General features: G+C 41.6%; 1 protein-coding gene across 5 annotated transcripts in view; it reads left to right on the top strand.

Moving 5' to 3' along the window:
• Positions 1 to 20,822, top strand: part of ALPK3 (alpha kinase 3) — a 182,417-nt gene that overhangs the window by 82,665 nt on the left and 78,930 nt on the right. For all 5 annotated transcript variants that reach the window (XM_068275812.1, XM_068275815.1, XM_068275810.1 and 2 more), the window contains one exon: positions 12,462 to 12,583. In XM_068275812.1, coding sequence (XP_068131913.1) covers positions 12,462 to 12,583 — 122 coding nt within the window. The remainder of the gene's footprint in view (positions 1 to 12,461; positions 12,584 to 20,822) is intronic.

The following is a 20,822-nucleotide window of genomic DNA, read 5'->3' as shown; positions in this document are numbered from 1 at the left end:
GTAGATGTCTTACTGATTGTGTGCAGCAGTCATCACCCTCCTGCATGGTGATGAGGTGGAGGATGCATATTTGAATTCCTAAAAAATAGAGCTTTCAGACTAAGACTGTGATGAATCTGAACGATAATGGCAGCTGGGAACATCATTTTAGGTAAGTAATAGCAGCCAATCCCAGTGGGAAACATGGAGTTTTGACTGGAAAAGGGAGACAAGCATAACAGTAGTGAGTTAATATAGCAAGTTTGAATGAAGCAGAGGCGAGAGACTTTGCCCTAACACATAACAACATTGCATGTTAGCAAAATCACAGTACACAACCCCTCAGTATAAGTAGCCTGCCCGGTATAGGTGTCCCCCCAGTAAAGGTAATATGAGGTGCCCGTCTCTCAGTTTAAAAAAGCTCCCCTAGTAAAGGTAGTGAGAGGCATCCCTCCGTATTGAGGTGCAGCACGCGGGATGAGGGGGAAGGCATGGCGCCCATGGCACTGTGGCGTCAATGGCACGAGCCATGCCTGCACTCCTCTAGATAAGCCACTGCAGCAGAGGAATCAAAAGTAGCCAAGGCCTAAAAGTTTCCTCCTCTGACATTCTAGGCCATTAAACCTAGTCAACAAGGGTCCAAGAGGAGAAGCTGTCACTGTATTTCATTAGCTATTGTTAGCAAGTAGTCAGGGTGCGCAAAACTGATGGCCACTGATACTATGATTTTATAGCAAGAATGTTAAAGCTGCATATGAGTATAACATAAAATGATGTCAATGGTGTTTGATGTGTAATGTGTACAAAATCATCCACTAATGCTTCTCTGCTTAACTGTCTCCTTAACGTGCTGGTTTTGTGCTTGCTGCAGCCGCTCCAGTGTCAGTCGCTACGCTCGTTACGCTGCTGGAAGGTAATGCTCCTTGCTCATTGCTTCCATTTGTTCACACTGTATGTTGTGCTCTTGTGAAATGTCATTTGTCTTCTCTGCTGCAAGATAAGTAAAGATTTATTCATTTTTCCTGTAATTTACATGTGGACTACAGATAATAAGGATGTCAGCTGTAGTGTAAAAACAACAAAGTGAACCCTGGTAGAGCTGCAGGTTTGTAGACAGTGGCGTAGCTAAGAAGCTATGGGCCCTGGTGCAAGTTTTATTTGGGGCCCCCCAAGCACTCTATACATAACAATTGATATGGCGCACCAAAACCTGCCCAGGACAACCACAGTGTCAGAGGTGCAAGAAGAGGATGGGGAACAGTGCGTTACTATTATATAAAGCATCAATAGAAGTTATTATTATCCGCACAGGACCAATAGAGAGTAGAGATGGCCTGAACGGTTCATCAGCGAACGGGACCGGCATACTTCCGTGGTTCGCGATCGCGGAGAACCACAAACTTTTTCGGAAGTTCGGTCCGCTCCTATACTACATCATTAGGGTCAATTTTGACCCTCTACATCACAGTCAGCAGGCACATTGTAGCCTATCAGTTTACACTCCCTCCCCCCCCCCCCCTTATAAAAGGCAGGCAGCGTCAGACATTTCACTCACTCCTGTGCCTGCAGTAATTAGAGAAGGGAGAGCTGCTGCAGAGAGAGATATAGGGAAAGCTTAGTTAGGCTCTTGTAGGCTTGTTAGCTTGCTCCTTGCTGATTCTTATTGCTAAAAAAGCACCCCCCAACAGCTCTTTTGAGAGCTAATCTTGTTTTTGTGATCTGTTTTTTATTTTTATTTTTTTGTGTGGCCCACTTGCATTATATACAACCCTGTCAGTCAGTCGCAGCTGGCCTTTGGCCCCTTGGTGGTAATTCCTAACGTGCCACTGCCAGGCCCAGCACATTCAGTGACTACCTGTGTGTGTGACAGGCAGCTGTACATTTGTAATCCCAATTACTGCACCTGTTCACTGTTCTGTGCACCTACCTACCTACCTACGTGAGTGCACACATTGTTAATACCACCAGTGATTGCACCTGTTCACGGTACCTGTGTGTGTGTGTGACAGCTGCACATTTGTAATACCAATCACTGCAGTGCATATCTGTAACCTGTTCAGTGCACCTACGTGACCGCAAGCAGTGTGATATACCACCAGTCACTGCACCTGTTCACGGTACCTGTGTGTGACAGCTGCACATTTGTAATACCAATCACTGCAGTGCATACCTGTAACCTGTTCAGTGCACCTATGTGAACGCAAGCAGTGTAATATACCACCAGTCACTGCACCTGTTCAGGGTACCTGTATGTGACAGCTGCACATTTGTAATACCAATCACTGCAGTGCATACCTGTAACCAGTTCAGTGCACCTATGTGACCGCAAGCAGTGTAATATACCACCAGTCACTGCACCTGTTCACAGTACCTGTGTGTGACAGCTGCACATTTGTACTACCAATCACTGCAGTGCATACCTGTAACTTGTTCAGTGCACCTACGTGACCGCAAGCAGTGTAATATACCACCAGTCACTTGCCGCGTCATTACCTTGCCGCGGTGAAGGGACTTGCGTATCACAATAAAGCAATGACCACCGGCTATATGAGTGTGTTGGGAGGCACACCTGACCCAAGAAGATAGATAATAAGGTCGTTGCTTCGTTGTGGACAGACCAAATTCAATCAGCTGGACACTGAGTCACTGTTGTTCTGTAATTCAGCTACCTCAGCCCGACCATATGGGCTTGAAAAACGTCCGTCACTACACAAACAGCTGTTTGCGGTGCGTTACACAGTGAGTTTGGTCTGTCAGTGTGAAGCAGTACACTAATTACACTCCCTGATTGATGTATACACATGCAAGATGTTTTAAAGCACTTTAGGCCTCCAATTTAGCAATAAAATGTGATTTCTGCACTTAAAACGCTGCTGTGCATCAAATCCTGATTTTTCCCGGGGAGTTTTGGCGTGTATCCCACTCCGCCATGCCCCCCTCCAGGTGTTAGACCCCTTGAAACATCTTTTCCATCACTTTTGTGGCCAGCATAAATGTTTCTAGTTTTCGAAGTTTGCCTCCCCATTGAAGTCTATTGCGGTTTGCGGAATGTCGCAAAAATCGAAAATCAGAGGTTCAAGCCATTGCTAATAGAGAGCTAATATTGTGCTCTGGCCCAAGGGCCCCGATGCGGTCGCTACCTCTGCACCCCCTATTGCTACGTACAATGCGGTGCTGTCTGAATATTTTGGTCAGCATTGTTTCTGTGAGTCTGAGGACTGCTGACTTTTGCAGGGCTGGTATGTGTCTCAGGTCTAGTCTCTGGCTTTCCCTTGTATACTTATGTAGTTGTCTGATAATGTAACCACACCATCAACCTTCCTCTACTGGAAAGACACTCAGATGACCTGGGAGTGTCACTTTTGAAGCCTTTTGGACAGTTCAGGTGAGTTTTTATTTTAAATGCAAACTGTTCCTTATTAGGAGTTGATGTGAAGTAATAATGTTATCTTCAATCTAGGAATTCCACTTTAAACTGAATTCAAATGTCAATAATATGTAGTGAAATTTAGCATATATTATTATTCCCGATTTACTTGTAGGTTCCCTTTAGTCCTTTACAAAATCTTGGTTTGCCATTGGTTAACTGCATACTCAGGAAACCTATCGTAAAAGAATTATAGAGGTTATGTCAATTAAATGTTTAAATGCTAATTCACATGGTGCTCCATGACTTGTAGTTATGCCACTAAGGGTTACAGGAAAAAAGAAACACTTTTCAGTTTAATCTGTGTTCACTTGAACATGAAATTCCCTGAACCTGAATACAGTGAAACATTCACCTTTTGCAGTTTAGTCTCTATTAGTTCGTTGTACCAGATATGTTGATTTTTCACCATAAGTCTTCATTTGTTACCAGAGCAATTTTTAAACATCGTGCTCCTCCCATTCACTCTCCAATAACTTTATCGCTACTTATCACACCAAAATAGGTGATACTTTTTGCTAAGAATTATTTTATTTTATATGCATTTTAACCCTCCTGGCGGTTTGCAAAAAAATCGCCAGGGGGCAGCAAATCTTTTTTTTTAAATTTTTTTTTTTTTTTCATGTAGCGAGACAAAGTCTCGCTACATGATAGCCGCTGCTCAGCGGCATCCCCCCAGCCCCTCCGATCGCCGCCGGCGATCGGAGATCCGGAGATCCCGTTCAAAGAACGGGATCTCCCGGAGGGCTTCCCCCGTCGCCATGGCGACGGGGCGGGATGACGTCACCGACGTCATCGACGTCGTGACGTCAAAGGGGATTCCGATCCACCCCATAGAGCTGCCTGGCACTGATTGGCCAGGCAGCGCACGGGGTCTGGGGGGGGGGGGCGGCTGCGGCGCGTCGGATAGCGGCGAATCGGCGGGTAGCGGCGGCGATCGGGCACTGCACGCAGCTAGCAAAGTGCTAGCTGCGTGCAGCAAAAAAAAAATTATGCAAATCGGCCCAGCGGAGCCTGAGCAGTGCCTTCCAGCGGCTTACCCCGAGCTCAGCTCGGGCTTACCGCCAGGAAGGTTAAAGGGAATAAGAATTAAAAATAACGAAAAAAATCATTATTTCTCGGTCTTCAGCCATTATATTTTAGACAAATGGGTCCTAAAAATTCCTATCACAGATAATCCTCCACAAGTCTGAGACTTCTCAATATGATCAATGTAAGACTAAGGAAGCAGGAGGAAATAAATTATATATAAAAGTACAAATTTTATTAATGACCAAAATAAACACACATATATGTAAATCTATTTAAAATTGACCAGAACACACAGGTGGGCCACCATGTCTAGGCCAGATGAAAAAATGTAGGGGATCCCCTAAAAAAATATTGATAGTGCGCAATCCATCAAATATCTTAATGCAAAAAAGGGGGGAAGCGACTCCTAGCAGGTAACATTGAAACAAAAGACCTTGGAGAGAAATATATCATTGGTTTTAAAGGCCAAGTGTCCAGGACCTAAATGGAAAAAAAAACAAAAACATCCTAGTAGAAGAGCACAGGTGTATCAGATACTGGCTGTGTTGCTGCAATGTTTCATTGGTTTTAAGGGCCAAGTGTCCAGGACCTAAATGGAAAAAGACTTCCTAGTAGAAAAGCACAGGTGTATCAGATACTGGCTGTGTTGCTGCAATGTTTCATTGGTTTTAAGGGCCAAGTGTCCAGGACCTAAATGGGAAAAGACATCCTAGTAGAAAAAGCACAGGTATATCAGATTCCGGCTGTGTTGCTATAATATTTCCAGTGATTTGCAGGATCAAAAGGCTGAATAACGGCTGATAGAGAGATTCAATCCATCACAATAGGTGGTCTTACTGCATATGTTATCACAAAATAATTGATGTGCAGGTCCACAGGTCAGGCAAGCTGTCTCATTTATGAGCTATAACAATGGCCAGGTGCACAGAGGTAGATTGATAGGCACACACTGTATGTGGCAAGCACTTCGGGCTAATAAACAAAAATTTATATTCACAGCAAGCCTGACACATCCGCAAGCCCCAGGAGCAACAAGCAATTCACCAGAGTTAGTGCCCCAATCAGAAGCACATTCTGAGACAGATTCACAGGCAAGTGTTTAAACCACAGACATATGCAGGTACAGATGGTGTGATATTAAAGTTGATATAGTTCATTCATGGAACAGTCCGCCAGGGTCATCCCTTCAGCAGCATCAACTTGATGTAGACAAACTCAAAATTCCAGCAAACAACAGCATATAGCAGCATATAGGTGCATCCTAGGAAGCTGTTTCAATGATCATATGGTAAACAGTGGTTACTCCATAGGAGGCTGTTTTCAAGTCACCAGTAGAAATGCATATCATTGAGGTATACTCATCTGAGTAGCTGGTCACTGCAAAGTACATCCACAGGAGCCCATGTGCTGCCACCACAAGTGTGTCTGGTCACAAAGAGAGCCTTAGAGGCCAACCGGTTTCACTGGTGAGATAACCAGCATCATCAGGGCAGGCTCAGAAGTTTTGCTGCCTAAAGGCACCTGTGCTGTGTGATACACCTGTGCTCTTCTACTAGGATGTTTTTGTTTTTTTTTCCATTTAGGTCCTGGACACTTGGCCTTTAAAACCAATGATATATTTCTCTCCAAGGTCTTTTGTTTCAATGTTACCTGCTAGGAGTCGCTTCCCCCCTTTTTTGCATTAAGATATTTGATGGATTGCGCACTATCAATATTTTTTTAGGGGATCCCCTACATTTTTTCATCTGGCCTAGACATGGTGGCCCACCTGTGTGTTCTGGTCAATTTTAAATAGATTTACATATATGTGTGTTTATTTTGGTCATTAATAAAATTTGTACTTTTATATATAATTTATTTCCTTCAGCCATTATAGTTTTAAAATAAAATGTGCTATGATAGATACACCCCACACATGTTATTTGCCAATTTGTCTCGGTTATTACTACATTTAAGTTGTGTCCCTAGTACAATGTATGGTGACAATATTCTATTTGGAAATAAAGGTGTATTTTTTCTGTTTTGTGTTTCTATATCAATAATTACAAGCCCTAATTTGCAAAAATAATAGTGATACATCCTTATGACATACATATTAAAAAAAGAGTCCCCAAGGTAACTATTTATGATTTTTGTTAATGCTCTCATTTTTTTTTTATAACAAGTTTTTTTTTTATTTTGGTAACTTTAGCAGAGAGGGAAATAAGGGGTTAAAATTAATGTGAGAATTTTTTTTATTACTTTAACATTTTTTATTCTTTTAATTTAACAAATGTATGTCTATGTGGGTGTAATTTTACTTTTTGGCCACTAGATGTCCCCACACTATCCTACAGTACACAGGAAGTAGTGTAAAACTGTGTGTTCTATTTTTGTTTTGTGAATGACCATCGGTATAGCATTCTTCTCATTGATGCCGGATGATCATTCATTATGGGCACTCTGATCAGAGAATAGGAACATATGCTCCTATTCCCCAAACAGTACTGTGCCGGGGAAGGGGGGGGCTGTCTCGGGTGCGAGCGTGAACCTCTGTAGATGCACAGTCCACAGGGGTGTAGATACACAGTACAGCGTACCGGTTAATTGGCGAATGATTGGCCAATTTTTTCCACCTTTATAGTATTGAAGCCAATAGATTTTGAATACTATGAAGAGATTGTGCAGTTGAACTCTGATACGACATGGAAGTGGTAAAATTGGGCATTTAAAATTGGATGTGTGTACAAGGCTTTACACTCTGTAAAAGAGCTTTGAGATTTGCACTGGAAAGGGTCCACCATTGCGGTTGCCAGGGCATGACACTTATCCCATGTTGTTTGAAAGTAAGCTCCTGGCACTGAATGACTGTGAAGACATCATTAAATCTTCAGTACTGACAACTGTCCAGTACCCTGGGCACTGAACTTGGGCTCTAGATGTATTAGAAAAAGAGTGGTGATTGCAGAAATATATTTATGATTTTATGTTCTTAGATCTTTCACATACAACAAAAATACATTTTTTCTGCATGTTTATACAGGTTTTAGTGTTGAATAAAGATAAACAGCAACGCTAACTTTGTATCATTGCAAGCCACAGCTCGTGAACTGGCCAGCTCAGTGTGTTTAACTAAGCAGGGATATCAGCAACACTTAGCGCAAGGGCATTAGTACTTTTACAAACTCACTGGTTATGTTCACTTAGAAGTTTTGTTAACTAGAGCAGCATCTAAACTATAGGCTCTTCCATATGATCAGTTGGCCGACTATCGCTGTTTCACCCCCCTTCCCCCACCGCCACCATCTACCACTCATCTTTTTTATTGGGTTTGCTACCAGCATTCTGTCTTGACAATTGCAATGCAGCCACTTGGATGAAGACGCATAACAGAACATCAGGAAGCTGTGGAACAAGTGCGTGTTTGCTAGGAGGCCACCTCTAAGATGCTGCTTGTGATGAACCACTTGTGAACCACTTGTTAACTATAACACCAGATGAATGCTGTGGTTCAATAGATAGCTGTGGTACTAATTTTCCCAGTGGGAAACCGCTGGGTTCCTGTGAGTCAAATAGTTCAGCCACATAGCACACTGTGCTGACTGGATAGTTGAAGCATTATACTGGTCTGGTGATGAAACCATTGTTCTGTTCCTTCTCCTGTACTCAATCCTAAACTTTAGACTGACTGAGCTATATAGAGTTATAAAAAAATTAATCTCTCCAAATAAATATTTAGTGTTCAATGTCCAGCCTCGAGATCAAGAGCCCATTTCTAGGATTACGTATTACACCGCAACCTTATTCTACCCAAAGTAAAACTTGTTGCTCAAAAATTAGGTGTGCAACTGATGATGAAGTACATGAAAAAGAAAAAAAATATTGGACGCTGTGTAATTACTGCAGTGCCTTTATTCACCAAAGAGTATGTCTGATTTGTATACAAACCGAATAGTAAGCAAAACATAAAAATATATACTGTATCAAAGTGTAGCAGAAGCTCTAAAGAAGTAAACAAAAAACACCCAAAAAACAAAAACAACTCATTGAATAATTAGTACATTTCTCTAACGTTTACTACAAAATGCAGAAAAGGAAAAAAGCAGAGGAAGACAAATGCTGTCCAAATACAGTAATAACAGGCAATACTGTCTTGACAAAAGCCAGCACTGCAAACCATAACCAGATCACAGACGCTGCACTTGTGCATGCAGCATCAGGTAAATAGTATGAAATCAATACTCCTCCTATATAGTTAGGATCGCAATAAGATGCAAATAAATTCTCCTTGCAGCTAAATTTCATGTAAATTATATGCAGCTTAATTAAAATTGGACCAATCAGAATAACTTCTTGTCAATTTTTATTAGTCCAAGTTCAAGCTGCATAACATTTCCATGAAATTTGAATGCAAGGAGAAATCATTGTTTATCCTTAGGCCTGGAACCCACTAGCTAGTGTTTTGTGATAGCGTTTTGCAGCGATTTTGGGCAGGCGCGGAGCTAGGGGGGTCGGGGTAGGTCATGTGCCCCCGGGCGCCGGGTCCCTAAGGGCGTCCAGCTGGGCTGCTTTGTTTTTTTTTCTGGGGAGCAGCGCAGAGAAGAGGTAGAGCTGTGAGCAGCGGTAGGGAAAGGGGGCCATCTCCCCCCTCCTTCCCTCACCTTAGGGTGCTCTCCCTCCCTCGCTGTCCTCTCCATTAATGTCCGTGTGGCTGGCAGCGGCGGGCGGAACTCATCTCCGTCTCGCTCCAGCACCGGAAGTTTGGGTGCTGCAGCCGCTGCTCTGGTCTGGACCAGACTAGAGTAGCGGCAGATCCATCCGGCGATGCGACGAGACGGAGGTAAGTTCCGCCCGCCGCTGCCAGCCACCCGGACATTAACGGAGGGGACAGCAAGGGAGGGAGAGCAGCTCTCCCTCTTCTCTGCGCTGCTCCCCTCCTACTGGAGAGGGGGACACCTGGCTACATATACTGGGTGCATATACCCCTGGTAACATATACTGGGACATATACCCCTGGCTACATATACTGGGCACATATACCCCTGGCTACCTACTCTGGGCACATATACCACTGGCGACATATACTGGGCATATATACCCCTGGCTACATATACTGGGCATATATACCCCTGGCTACATATACTGGGCATATATACCCCTGGCTACCTATACTGGGCATATATACCCCTGGCTACATATACTGGGCACATATTATACCTCTGGCTACATATACTGGGCACATATACCCCTGGCTACATATACTGGGCATATATACCCCTGGCTACATATACTGGGCATATATACCCCTGCCTACATATACTGGGCACATATACCCCTGGCTACATATACTGGGGACATATACCCCTGACTATATATACTGGGCACATATACCCTGCCCTGACTATATATACTGGGCACGTATTATACCACTGGCTACATATACTGGGCACATATACCCCTGGCTACATATACTGGGCATATATACCCCTGGCTACATATACTGGGCACATATACCCCTGGCTACATATACTGGGCACATAGACCCCTGGCTACATATACTGGGCACATATACCCCTGGCTACATATACTGGGCACATAGACCCCTGACTAAATATACTGGAGACATATACCCCCCACTACATATACTGGGCACATATACACCTGGCTACATATACTGGGGACAAATACCCCTGACTATATATACTGGGGACATATACCCCTGACTACATATACTGGGGACATATACCCCTGGGTATATATACTGAGAACATATACACCTGCCTACATATACTGGGCATATATACCCCTGCCTACATATACTGGGCATATATACCCCTGGCTACATATACTGGGCACATATACCTCTGGCTACATATACTGGGGACACATACCCCTGGCTACCTGCTCTGTGGACATCTCTACCCCTGGCTACCTGTTCTGGGGACATCTATACTGCTGGCCACCTATTCTGGGGACACCTATAGACCTGGGGCTACCTATTTTTGGGGAACCACTGCTGTCAGATTGAGTGTATTTTGGGGAACTGCTGCCAGGTGAGAGGTGTCTACCATATTAAGGGGGCATTCTGCCTATTTATGTGAAATGCTGTCTATTTATGTGCCTCATGACTGCTGAATTTGTCTTGTTGGGGGCCTCATGGTTACTGAATTTGTCTTGTTGGGGGCCTCATGATTTGTTGGGGGCCTCAAGATCGCTGAATTTGTCTTGTTGGGGGCCTCATGATTGCTGAATTTGTCTTGTTGGGGGCCTCATGATTGCTAAATTTGTCTTGTTGGGGGCCTCATGATTGCTGAGTTGGTCATGTTGGGGGCCTCATGTTTACTCATGATTGCTGAATTTGTCTTGGAACATGCTGGAAGGTACATACTGAGGGAGGGTGGGTAAGCGTGAGCCTGCTAACCTCCATGTACATTTGGCCCCACCCATAACCACGCCCACATTTATTATGTGGTCACGCCCCTTTTTGGCGCGGCGTCGCAACCTTAACTTTGGGGGGCGCATTAATAGTCTTTGTCCCCGGGCGCTGAAAACCCTAGCTACGCCTCTGATTTTGGGAGCGATTTCCCTGCTCCTATACAATTAATTGGAATGGAAACACTCCCAAAATGCTGCATGTCCTGCGATTGCGATTTCCTTAATTGCAATTGCTCTAGTGGAATCTGTCCATCCATCCATTTACATTGGCAGAGCGATTAGGGAAATCACTAGCAATTGAAAGCGCTCCCTAAGTGGGTTCCGGGCCTGACTCTGTAGACCTAGACCACAATGCTGGCTCTACAATAATGCTGTCAGTTCCTGCGCATCATAAACAGTCCAAAGATAGATTTAGGATAATCCTTGTAAACGCTGCTGAATGTGCCACCTCAGATATGCTGATCCAACATTAATGTGGGAGTTACAGGAAACTTGGACTGAGAGCAGTATGGAAGAAGCTACTGCTGACTTTGAAAATGCTAATTGTCTGGCTGTTGCATTGATCTTTTATCTTTAAAGCTCAACTAAACCCAGTAGTGAAAAAGGTTGCTAAGTGTATATAAACAGTGCAGAGAAGCAAAGTACTGGGCAAAATATCTTTTTATCTGGAACAAATCCTTTCTGGATTCATCTGATTAGTGGCTCAGTTAGGTGGAACAACTAAAACAGAAGAAGCAATCAGTGCAAGACTACTTTTCCCAGAATCCTTGACCAGGGCAGGGCCCATACGAGATGACCTTACCATCTACATTAATTAAAGCTGTGACACCCAATTGGAGTTTAAAGGCCACAGCTTTATTACAGAATTCAGATAATACAACATTAACACATCAAGTTTTCTTTATCCCAGATAAATGGAAAAGGAGGTACCTCCCCCCTCCCAATCCAGCTGTCTCATAGTGCCTGGGCTAACCAAGACCTTTGTGGTCAGTCTGTCTCTGGGCCCACCTGGTCATGCCCCTTTTTCGCCCAGCTGTGCTTCTGCTCACAGGTTACTGCATTACAGTAGAAACCATGTGACTTTATGAGACGGTGCATGTGCCCTGTAGTTACAAGAAGTAAATGCTAAGCAATTCTACAAATTCACTTCGGTAAAAAGAAGCTAGAAGCAGGAGACATCTGTACAGATAGGTGCAGGCAAGCAGAGTTGCACAATGGGCTTTTCAATTTGAAGAACTCATTTGCAAAGGTAATACAATTTATACTAATCAGCATGACAGCTTTAAGAATTTACCTTGATCAAATTTCTATTTACTTTAGATTGTTAACTTCCTAAATATCACCTTTCCATTACATTTCTATATCAACGTCATCACTTTTGAAGAACTACAATTCCAGAGCAATCATTGTACATATTAACTGAGTTTGATTTCATAATAATAATAATAATAATAATAATTTTAGAGAATTGATCAGCTATTTTTAAGATCTCCTATGTATGGCAGCATTGCTATTTTCATTTACTTTGTTTTTTTATCAATGGGAAATGAATACAAGAATGCTATCATGATCTGCATCTTAACCATTAGATTTTTTTACTTTTTCCTAGGACCACATTTTGCAACATTATATCTCAGTTGACTGAAGAGACGCAGCCAAGTTTTGAGACAACGTTGAAAACCAAGGCTGTGTCTGAGGGCAACGATGCTAAATTAATCTGCATGGTCACCGGTAAGAATTCACTCTCATTTGACCGCCTTGGTCCACATCACAGCTCTCCAGTATATAATATTGGACTTGAATACTCTCCCCTTGAGAATAGCAGGGATAAGGTACCTCAATGATCTTTATACTAATAAAAGTGTATACCCACTAGAAGAATTGAAGAGGAAATTTAGGTGGCCTAATTTGTCATGATTTGACTGCCACAGGTTGATCGGTTTTCTAAAATGTAAAAACATTAGTATTCCTGAGTGGAGTAGTAATATAGTAACAATGCTTAAAGGATACCCGAAGTGACATGTGACATGATGAGATAGACATATGTATGTACAGTGCCTAGCATAAAATAGATATGCTGTGTTTCTTTTTTTCTTTCTCTGCCTGAAAGAGTTAAATATCAGGTATGTAAGTGGCTGACTAAGTCCTGACTCAGACAGGAAGTGACTACAGTGTGACCTTCACTGATAAGAAATTCCCCTTTTTATCTCTGGCCTGCTCTCAGAAGCCAGTTTCTGCTAGGAAAGTGGTTTAGAGTTGGAATTTATTATCAGTGAAGGCCACACTGTAATCACTTCCTGTCTGAGTCAGGACTAAGTCAGCCACTTACATACCTAATATTTAACTCTTTCAGACAGAGAAAGAAAAAAAGGAACACAGCATAGTTATTTGTGTGCTAGGCACTGTACATACACATGTCTATCTCATCATGTCACATGCCACTTCGGGTATCCTTTAATGCAACTTAACCATTGAGTGGAAGCATTGCATCATGGTACCACTTCTAAGTCACCCATCACAAAATATGCTGTTTCCTGGTCACATGATCTGGGAATTGATATTTCGGTTTCACTAATGATCAGAGCATGTAGGACCATATCGAAATTCTCCAATGAAACTCCCACTGGGAGTTGGATTTCGAGAAAATTGAGCTCCAATATCGGAAACCAATATGTCACTTGCAATATATGATTACCAGTAACTGGAAATATGTTGAAGCTTTGTGTTTCTCTGAATTATTAGCAATATTTAATCGAAACATGTTGTTGGAGAGATTCCTTTGTTCGTATTCTTAGTTCTTAAACTTACTGTAGTTCTGAATCTTGAGAACGCTCATTGCTTTGTTCCTCATATAGCAGAGTATACATAGCTTAATAATACCACACCTTTACAATATTAGAATATCGAGGCGGTAGGCTCAATTGAGTTTAGTTTAGTTTCAAGTTCGTTTAGTTATATATATATATATATTTTTTTTCTTCAGCTGGCGATATAATTCTACGATTCATATATAATTCTACGCCTAGCAGAAACCTCAAACCCTCTTTACAGAAATATGCAATAAAACTAAGGCTTCTTTTAAAGTAGGACGTTGCGGTTTGATGCGACATTAAAGTTGCAACGCAAATTACAATGCAATGCCCCAAAAAAGTCGCAACGCAACTTAATGCCCCGTTACGGTCACATACAGTAGAGCATACAGGCAATGAAAAGTATGTTTCCAAGTCATTACTGAGCATGTGCAAACAGTCCAACGCAGCTAATAACGTGTATAACACACTGCATGCAGTACTTTCACTTAACGTGCAGCGTTAGTTACCAACGCAACGTGTGCACTGTGAATGGGGCATTAATTTTTCATTGCAGTGAGTTATTCTGTGTTTAATGTTGTTTTAACGTGTGACTTTAACGTCGCACTGTGAAAGAAGCCTAAAGCTTAAAGAGCTCTTGTGGAGCATAGTAGACATTACGACCGGATTTACATGGCCCTTAGTGCCCCAGTCCAAATGTTACAATCCTAACAAGTGCATGGTAATTGCCTGGCTAGTAGCCGCTGCGCCAATTGCTTACCTCGTCCTTGTCTGGATAAGTTAACCTACCCAACCAGTCCTGTGTGGTTGTGAATGGTTGGTCCTAGGGCTCGCTACTCAATTTGGACTGGCTGAATAGTACTATAATTACAATAAGTTAATGCCTTAACTTTTTTATACTCTTTTTGTATCTTGTTTTTACCCATTCTTTTGGATAAATATTGCATATGCCAATGTTGTTTAAGATGATTGTCATTTTTTCTATATGATATTCCCTACATTGGAATTGTTTGTATAATTTATCTTGCTTAATAAAAATTATTGTTGGATTAAGTTAAGTGACAAGACCATATACTCTGTTCAGCGCTGCGGAAGATGTCGGTGCTATATAAATACTAAATAATAATAATTGTGGAGTAGAGGCTCCTTTCACACTGTGTCTTTTGCGTTGTGGACAATTTCATCACATCACAATGCGAGGCAATGATATTCCCATGGGGCTTTCACACTGATTGCAGTGCGGCGCATTCCTTGGGGGTAATGCACAGCATGCAGTGCTTTTACAGTGCAACAGGTATGAATACATTGGCAGTGAGGCATACTTTCATTGTACTGTATGCACTCACTTTTCCGCTCCGTAGCATTGCAATCTTATCACAGCGCAATGTGTACAGTATGAAAGGAGCGTTAGATAGAAATAGAATAATAAAAAGCTGCACCAGACCACTTCCAGAAGGTTCACTGGTTTCAGGTTATAGTTTGTGGCAAATATAGTGGTCAGTCTTGGAAATATTTGTGTCGTGAAATGTTCACATTGGGGGCTACAGGAGTTTGCAAAAGTGCAGAGAACCCTTTGCACATCAAAGCCATGGCCAACTTCTCCTGCATAAATCGTTCTTAGGAAATAACTATAGAGAAGTGTGTGCTTGACCCACATCTGTTTGGCTCAAGGTAATAATGTGATTACATGTCACTTACACTTCCTGTTTCAGCCTTCACAGAAAACACAAGAGACTGTAATCATGATTAGCAAATTATAGATTTACGAATTAATCACATTCTCAAATCGATTATAAGGCAAGTTTCTCTATCCTTCATCCTAAAGGACAAATCATGTAGGATCATTTGATCATCTATTCTACAATAAGAAGTAGCATGCATTGTATTACATAATTGCCTGATTCTGAACCTCACATAGTAAAAACAGCTGTAGTTTTCGCCAAAGCTTAGGTGGTGGGTGGCACAATTAATTTTGCCTCATAAGATGTTCATCCCTGTTGATTTTGTCGCCTTGTCCTCTTTTCCATCCTTAGTAGTCCTCACTGTGCAACTGGTGTATATGTGGCTTATTCATGTATTCTGTTACAGGTGCACTGCACTAAGTAATCAACATACATTCATGTGTGCTGCAGTGATTTATTTGAAACCTTAGGTGTCTGTAGTTATAACACTAATAATATCCTGTAAAGCAGTTTGCATTGAGAGAGACAATGAAATGAATCTGCAGAGAATGCAGTGATGCAATCACTGAGCTGCTGGGTAGCAGGGGTAAAGAAGGGATATGAAGCTCGTGTGAAGTGACAGAAGATCGGTTTTCAGATGCTGACGTCCAAAGATAAACTATCCATGGGAGCAACTTGGCACCTGCTACCAACACTGACAAACACACAGACTTACTTAGGCCAAGTCTGGACATTGCATCAGAGAAAATACATTTTAATATACTGAGATGCACAAATACAAGTACAGGCAGTGAAACATTCCAAAAGGCTAAGGTACTTGTTTCTTCATTAAAAATGCACACTGCTTTCCAGTATAACTGCCTGCCAACAACTGATGGTGCTGGGTGATTTTGAAAAAGGTTACTTTAGATTTACTTGAAGTGAAATTAGTAGTGAATCCATTATGGAGAACAGACTAGAGGGGAAAGGGAGACCCTGGCACATGTGAAATGCCAGCTTATATTAACCTGTGTGATTGAGTTGTGGTTTCAGTAAACTCCTTTGCTGTTGACTTGTTGAAGCTGACAAAGAAGGGTTTCTTGCACATCAATAGTTTGTTGTGAGAACTGTCAGTCCTGCAGGAACAGCAGTTTAAATGCTTTATGCCTAGGTAAATGTTAGTGGACTGCTAAGGGCACTTAAACAGTTCATGAGCAAAAAACAAATTCTGATATACTTACCTGGGGCTTCCTCCAGACCCTTCAAGTCTCTGTGTCCCTCGTCGCAGCTCAGCTGGCAGCCACTCTTCTATTGTGACCTATGCATACGCAGAAGTCGCTAACCTGGTCGGGTCGGCGGACACTGCGGAGGAAGCCCCAGACAAGTAGATCACCAATTATTGTTTTTCGCTCAAGTATTTGCAATTTTTTGCATTCTAGATGATAGTTTAGCACACCATTGTTCGTGGTCATGAGCACATCATTAAATGGTTGCATGATGGTTGCAACATGTTTAATGGTTCTTGTAAATGTGTGCCTTTTGGGGCATGGCAACGTTAAAGAGGACATCATTACTGTAGTAGAAAAAGGATTACATGCAAAATATTTGTGAAATGTGAAAGGGAATACAAGCTATGTTGTATTGTAGGCAGAAAAGGGGTTAAGCGCTAGTGGATTGTATCAGCAGTCAAGAGTTTTAATATTAGAATGCTAAGTAGGCAGATATGTGAATTAGCACTGGATGTACAGTATGTCTTAGCAGAGGAAGGTATGTCATGCAAGGACAGGGCAACTGTGTTGGAAGAAAAAAAATGCACTGGTACAGGGACACAGCTTTGCTGGGCAAGTGGACAGGGTGTATGCATGGTGAGCCATGCAGGCAGGCTGAGGATAGGAACACACTAGGCAGAAATGCTATTGTTGCCTAAAACGCTAGTGTTAACGCACATAATGCGAGTCATTGGGATGCATGAAAAAAATGCATATGTTCGCATTCTGCACTGTGCATTTTTAAAACCACTGAACTTGCTGCATATTTTTCCAAAAGGCATCCAAAACGCACCTAATGTAAGTCAAAGGTGACACAGAGGTATAGCGTTTTAATGCGTTTTATATGCATTTTTTTATGTGTTTAAAAAAAAAAAAACAAGTTTGATGATATATTTCCTAGTGGTTTTCATAAAACACATAAAAACGCATACAAAATGGATGTGCAATTTATATGTGTGAACAGCAAACGCATTAAAACGCAAGCAAAACTCATGTGCTATACGAAAATGCAAATGTATGCAAAACGTACTTAAAACATACACAAACACATATGCAGCAAATGCTACCTTTCAGGCAACGCCTAGTGTGTTCCCAGCCTCAGTGTTATGTGCATTGATGCCATGTGTACATGAGAGGTAGTCATGGGCTTGGTGACTATGTAAGAAGAGAAAACTATAAATGTTATATGTGGCTTAGAGTTAGGTGTGTGGGATGTATTTGTGTGTTATAGGTTGCGCAGGCAGATGAGTTAAAGACAGGAAGTATCTACTTTTGTATATAGCCAAGGATGTGGATGGAGGTACTCCATCCCATAGCTGGATGTTGGGAAGTTATCTCTTTCCCACTGATTGTACTGTTTAATGTAAATGTCCAGGTAAAGTTTATCTCCCTTTGATGTCCCGATCTTGGTGATTGCTGAAGTCACATGATCACAGAAAACATTCAGAGATGTCCAGTCTTTCTTTATTACTCTAAATACCTCTTTCTTGAGGCTGCAAACTGCTGTGCCACCCCGAAGATAGCCACATGCACAAGACTGCACAGCTACTCAGAACAAAATCCATAAATTATTGTTTTTTGCAGCACTAGGTATGTGTACGAGAATGTTTTTACAGTGCAACAGCAGGAAGTAGTTTGCGTATCACCAAGATCTCCAGCATAGGCATGTGAGAGGGATTGGTTCTGCCTAAGGGCTGTGAAAGTATGGCCTTCCCAGAGGGTGCACCTACCTCTATACCCAAGACTAGATCCAGGAGCAGGCACTTCCTGTTTAGCATTTTTTTTCATTAGGCTAAGGAAAGGAAACCCTCTGGGCTTCTTACTTAAAACATCAGTTTTTATATCTGTAAAATTTCAAATGAAGTGAATAAATAATTAAATGAATCATTACCTCCATTTGAAATACATTTTCTATAAAACATGTATCTTTTCCTTCATGGCTGAGCCCCATTTTATGTCCTGATAACAACGCATCTGAGAAGTGTGATGCGTATGTGAAGCTGCAGAGCTATGTACTATATGAAATAAATAAGCACATTCTCTGATTGTTTCTATTTACCCCCAACTCACTTCCTATTTTCACTCCTGGATACACCTGATCTCTTTTGTACGTCACTTTAACTCCTCCATCCTCATGCCTGCACATCATGTCTCCAGCACAGCTAATCTCTGTCACACGTTACCTCTCGCTACGGCCAATGCCTTTATTTATCTCTTTATTTCAGCATGGATGAGAACTAGGAAGTTGTGGATATTTGCATACTGCTGTTACACATGAGTTAATAGTTACTGTGTGGAAACATTTTAATAAATCTGTGAGCCTGTAACTGTAATGCCTTGTGATATTTATTTTAAGCAAACACAAAGCAATAGTCATTGAAAATAAAAAAATGCACTACAGAAGAAATGAAAGATACAGTATACGAGTAGAAACAGGAGTCAATGCTTGTGAGTGAACTGCAAGAATTTGGCCGAGGAAATGGGACTCAAGTAAAGAAAAGCCAAACATGAACCATCATTGACACCTAAACAGAAGAAAACAAGGTTACAGTGTGCTACATAAAGCAGAAATGTGCCTTCTTAAAACAGAAGGTATTTGTGATTATTCAAGTTGGAGTGAGCTCTGAGGTGTCCCACAGTGCATCACTGCTGAATATACAACTCACCCCTTTGTTGTCCCTGAAAGCTAAACACACCTCCAGAACCGCTGGAATGCAATGATGTGTCACTGTGTTAATATTACAGAGCCAAACTCTAATAATAACCAGCTGACACATCATTGCATTCCAGCGGTTCTGGAGGTGTGTTTATCTTTCAGGGACAACAAAAGGGTGAGTTGTATATTCAGCAGTGATGCACTGTGGGACACCTCAGAGCTCACTCCAACCTGGATAATCACAAATACCTTCTGTTTTAAGAAGGCAACATTCTGCTTTACTTAGAATTTTAGAAGGAGGCTTTTTGGTCTCTTTCAGCCCCTTACACACTCCTATGAGTTCTGGTTCACCATGAACCTGCTGGGTAATCTCTAACACAGTGTGCTACATAGAAGCAGTTATGAACTGTGGATGATTGGATGAAAGTAGCATCCAGTGATGAATCCAGTGATGAAACTGTTTGTTTGGGACCATCCCAATGAATCATATGAAGACTGCCTGATGAAAACAAGCACATTTCTTTTTTTTAATAATAAATAATAATAAAAATAAAGCAAATTTCTACAATCAGTGATAAAGACTACAGAGGTGCGCGTCAGATAAAGGACCAGGGCAAATGGTAGTCATTAACTACTGTAAATGTGTTGAAATTTTTTAGAAACTTTTTTTTCATTCCATAAATCAAAAGTAGGTTTGGTATTGATAAAGTCATTTACATTTTTCATGATGATATTGTATCTTGATTCTTGCCACTGAACAAGAAGCATTACATTTCTTGTCAGTAAAGGGATATCCATTCAATGATGTGCAGCAAACAGTACATATCTCAACACAATTTATGGTGGAAATTAAGGGGCATGACAAGGCTCCATCTTGCAAATCTGATCTGCCAACTGTTATGCGAGAATGTTGGAACCTGATTAATGAAGACTACTGTCTTTCATTAGTGAAGTCCATGCATCAAAATATGCAAACTGTCATGAAAGCCAGAGAGGAGGGGCAACAAAATACTGACTGCGATTTTTTTTTTTGTGCGCAATTTTTTTAAGCGATCCCCGGCATTTTCTGAGCATTGGGCAATTTTGTGTAAACGCTTTTCTAAACGCTTTTCATGAGCAATTGAGATTTTCACTTCCTGACGTCAGTCGGGAAGTGAATTCTTTGACCAGGAAATTAATAAATACAATGTATTTATTCTCAAAAGCACTCGGGAAATCACTATACAAAGCGCTTTTTCAAGTGCTTAGCGATTTCTCTATACCTTCCATTGAGCCAAGGTGTTCCGAAAATGGTACAGGCAGCGCTTTTGGTAGCAGATCGTAATCGAACCGCTCATATGTGAACACTCTCATAGGGTATCATTGCACAAGCGCGTTTAGGGCGATTTCTAAAATCGCCATCGCTTTCAAAAATACACAAAAGTTCAGTCTGAACAAGCCCTAACTGTATTTTCCCCCACCAGTCCAAAACATTATATTTGATCATTTATTTTGAGAAACGATGACCCAAAGTTACATAGTAACTTACATTGCAAACACACGTAAATCTCTAGGATTATTGATTCTATTGAGGGC

Source organism: Hyperolius riggenbachi, chromosome 3 (assembly GCF_040937935.1).
Source record: "Hyperolius riggenbachi isolate aHypRig1 chromosome 3, aHypRig1.pri, whole genome shotgun sequence".
Taxonomy (NCBI): Eukaryota; Metazoa; Chordata; class Amphibia; order Anura; family Hyperoliidae; genus Hyperolius; species Hyperolius riggenbachi.
This window is presented reverse-complemented; position numbering and strand designations above follow the sequence as displayed.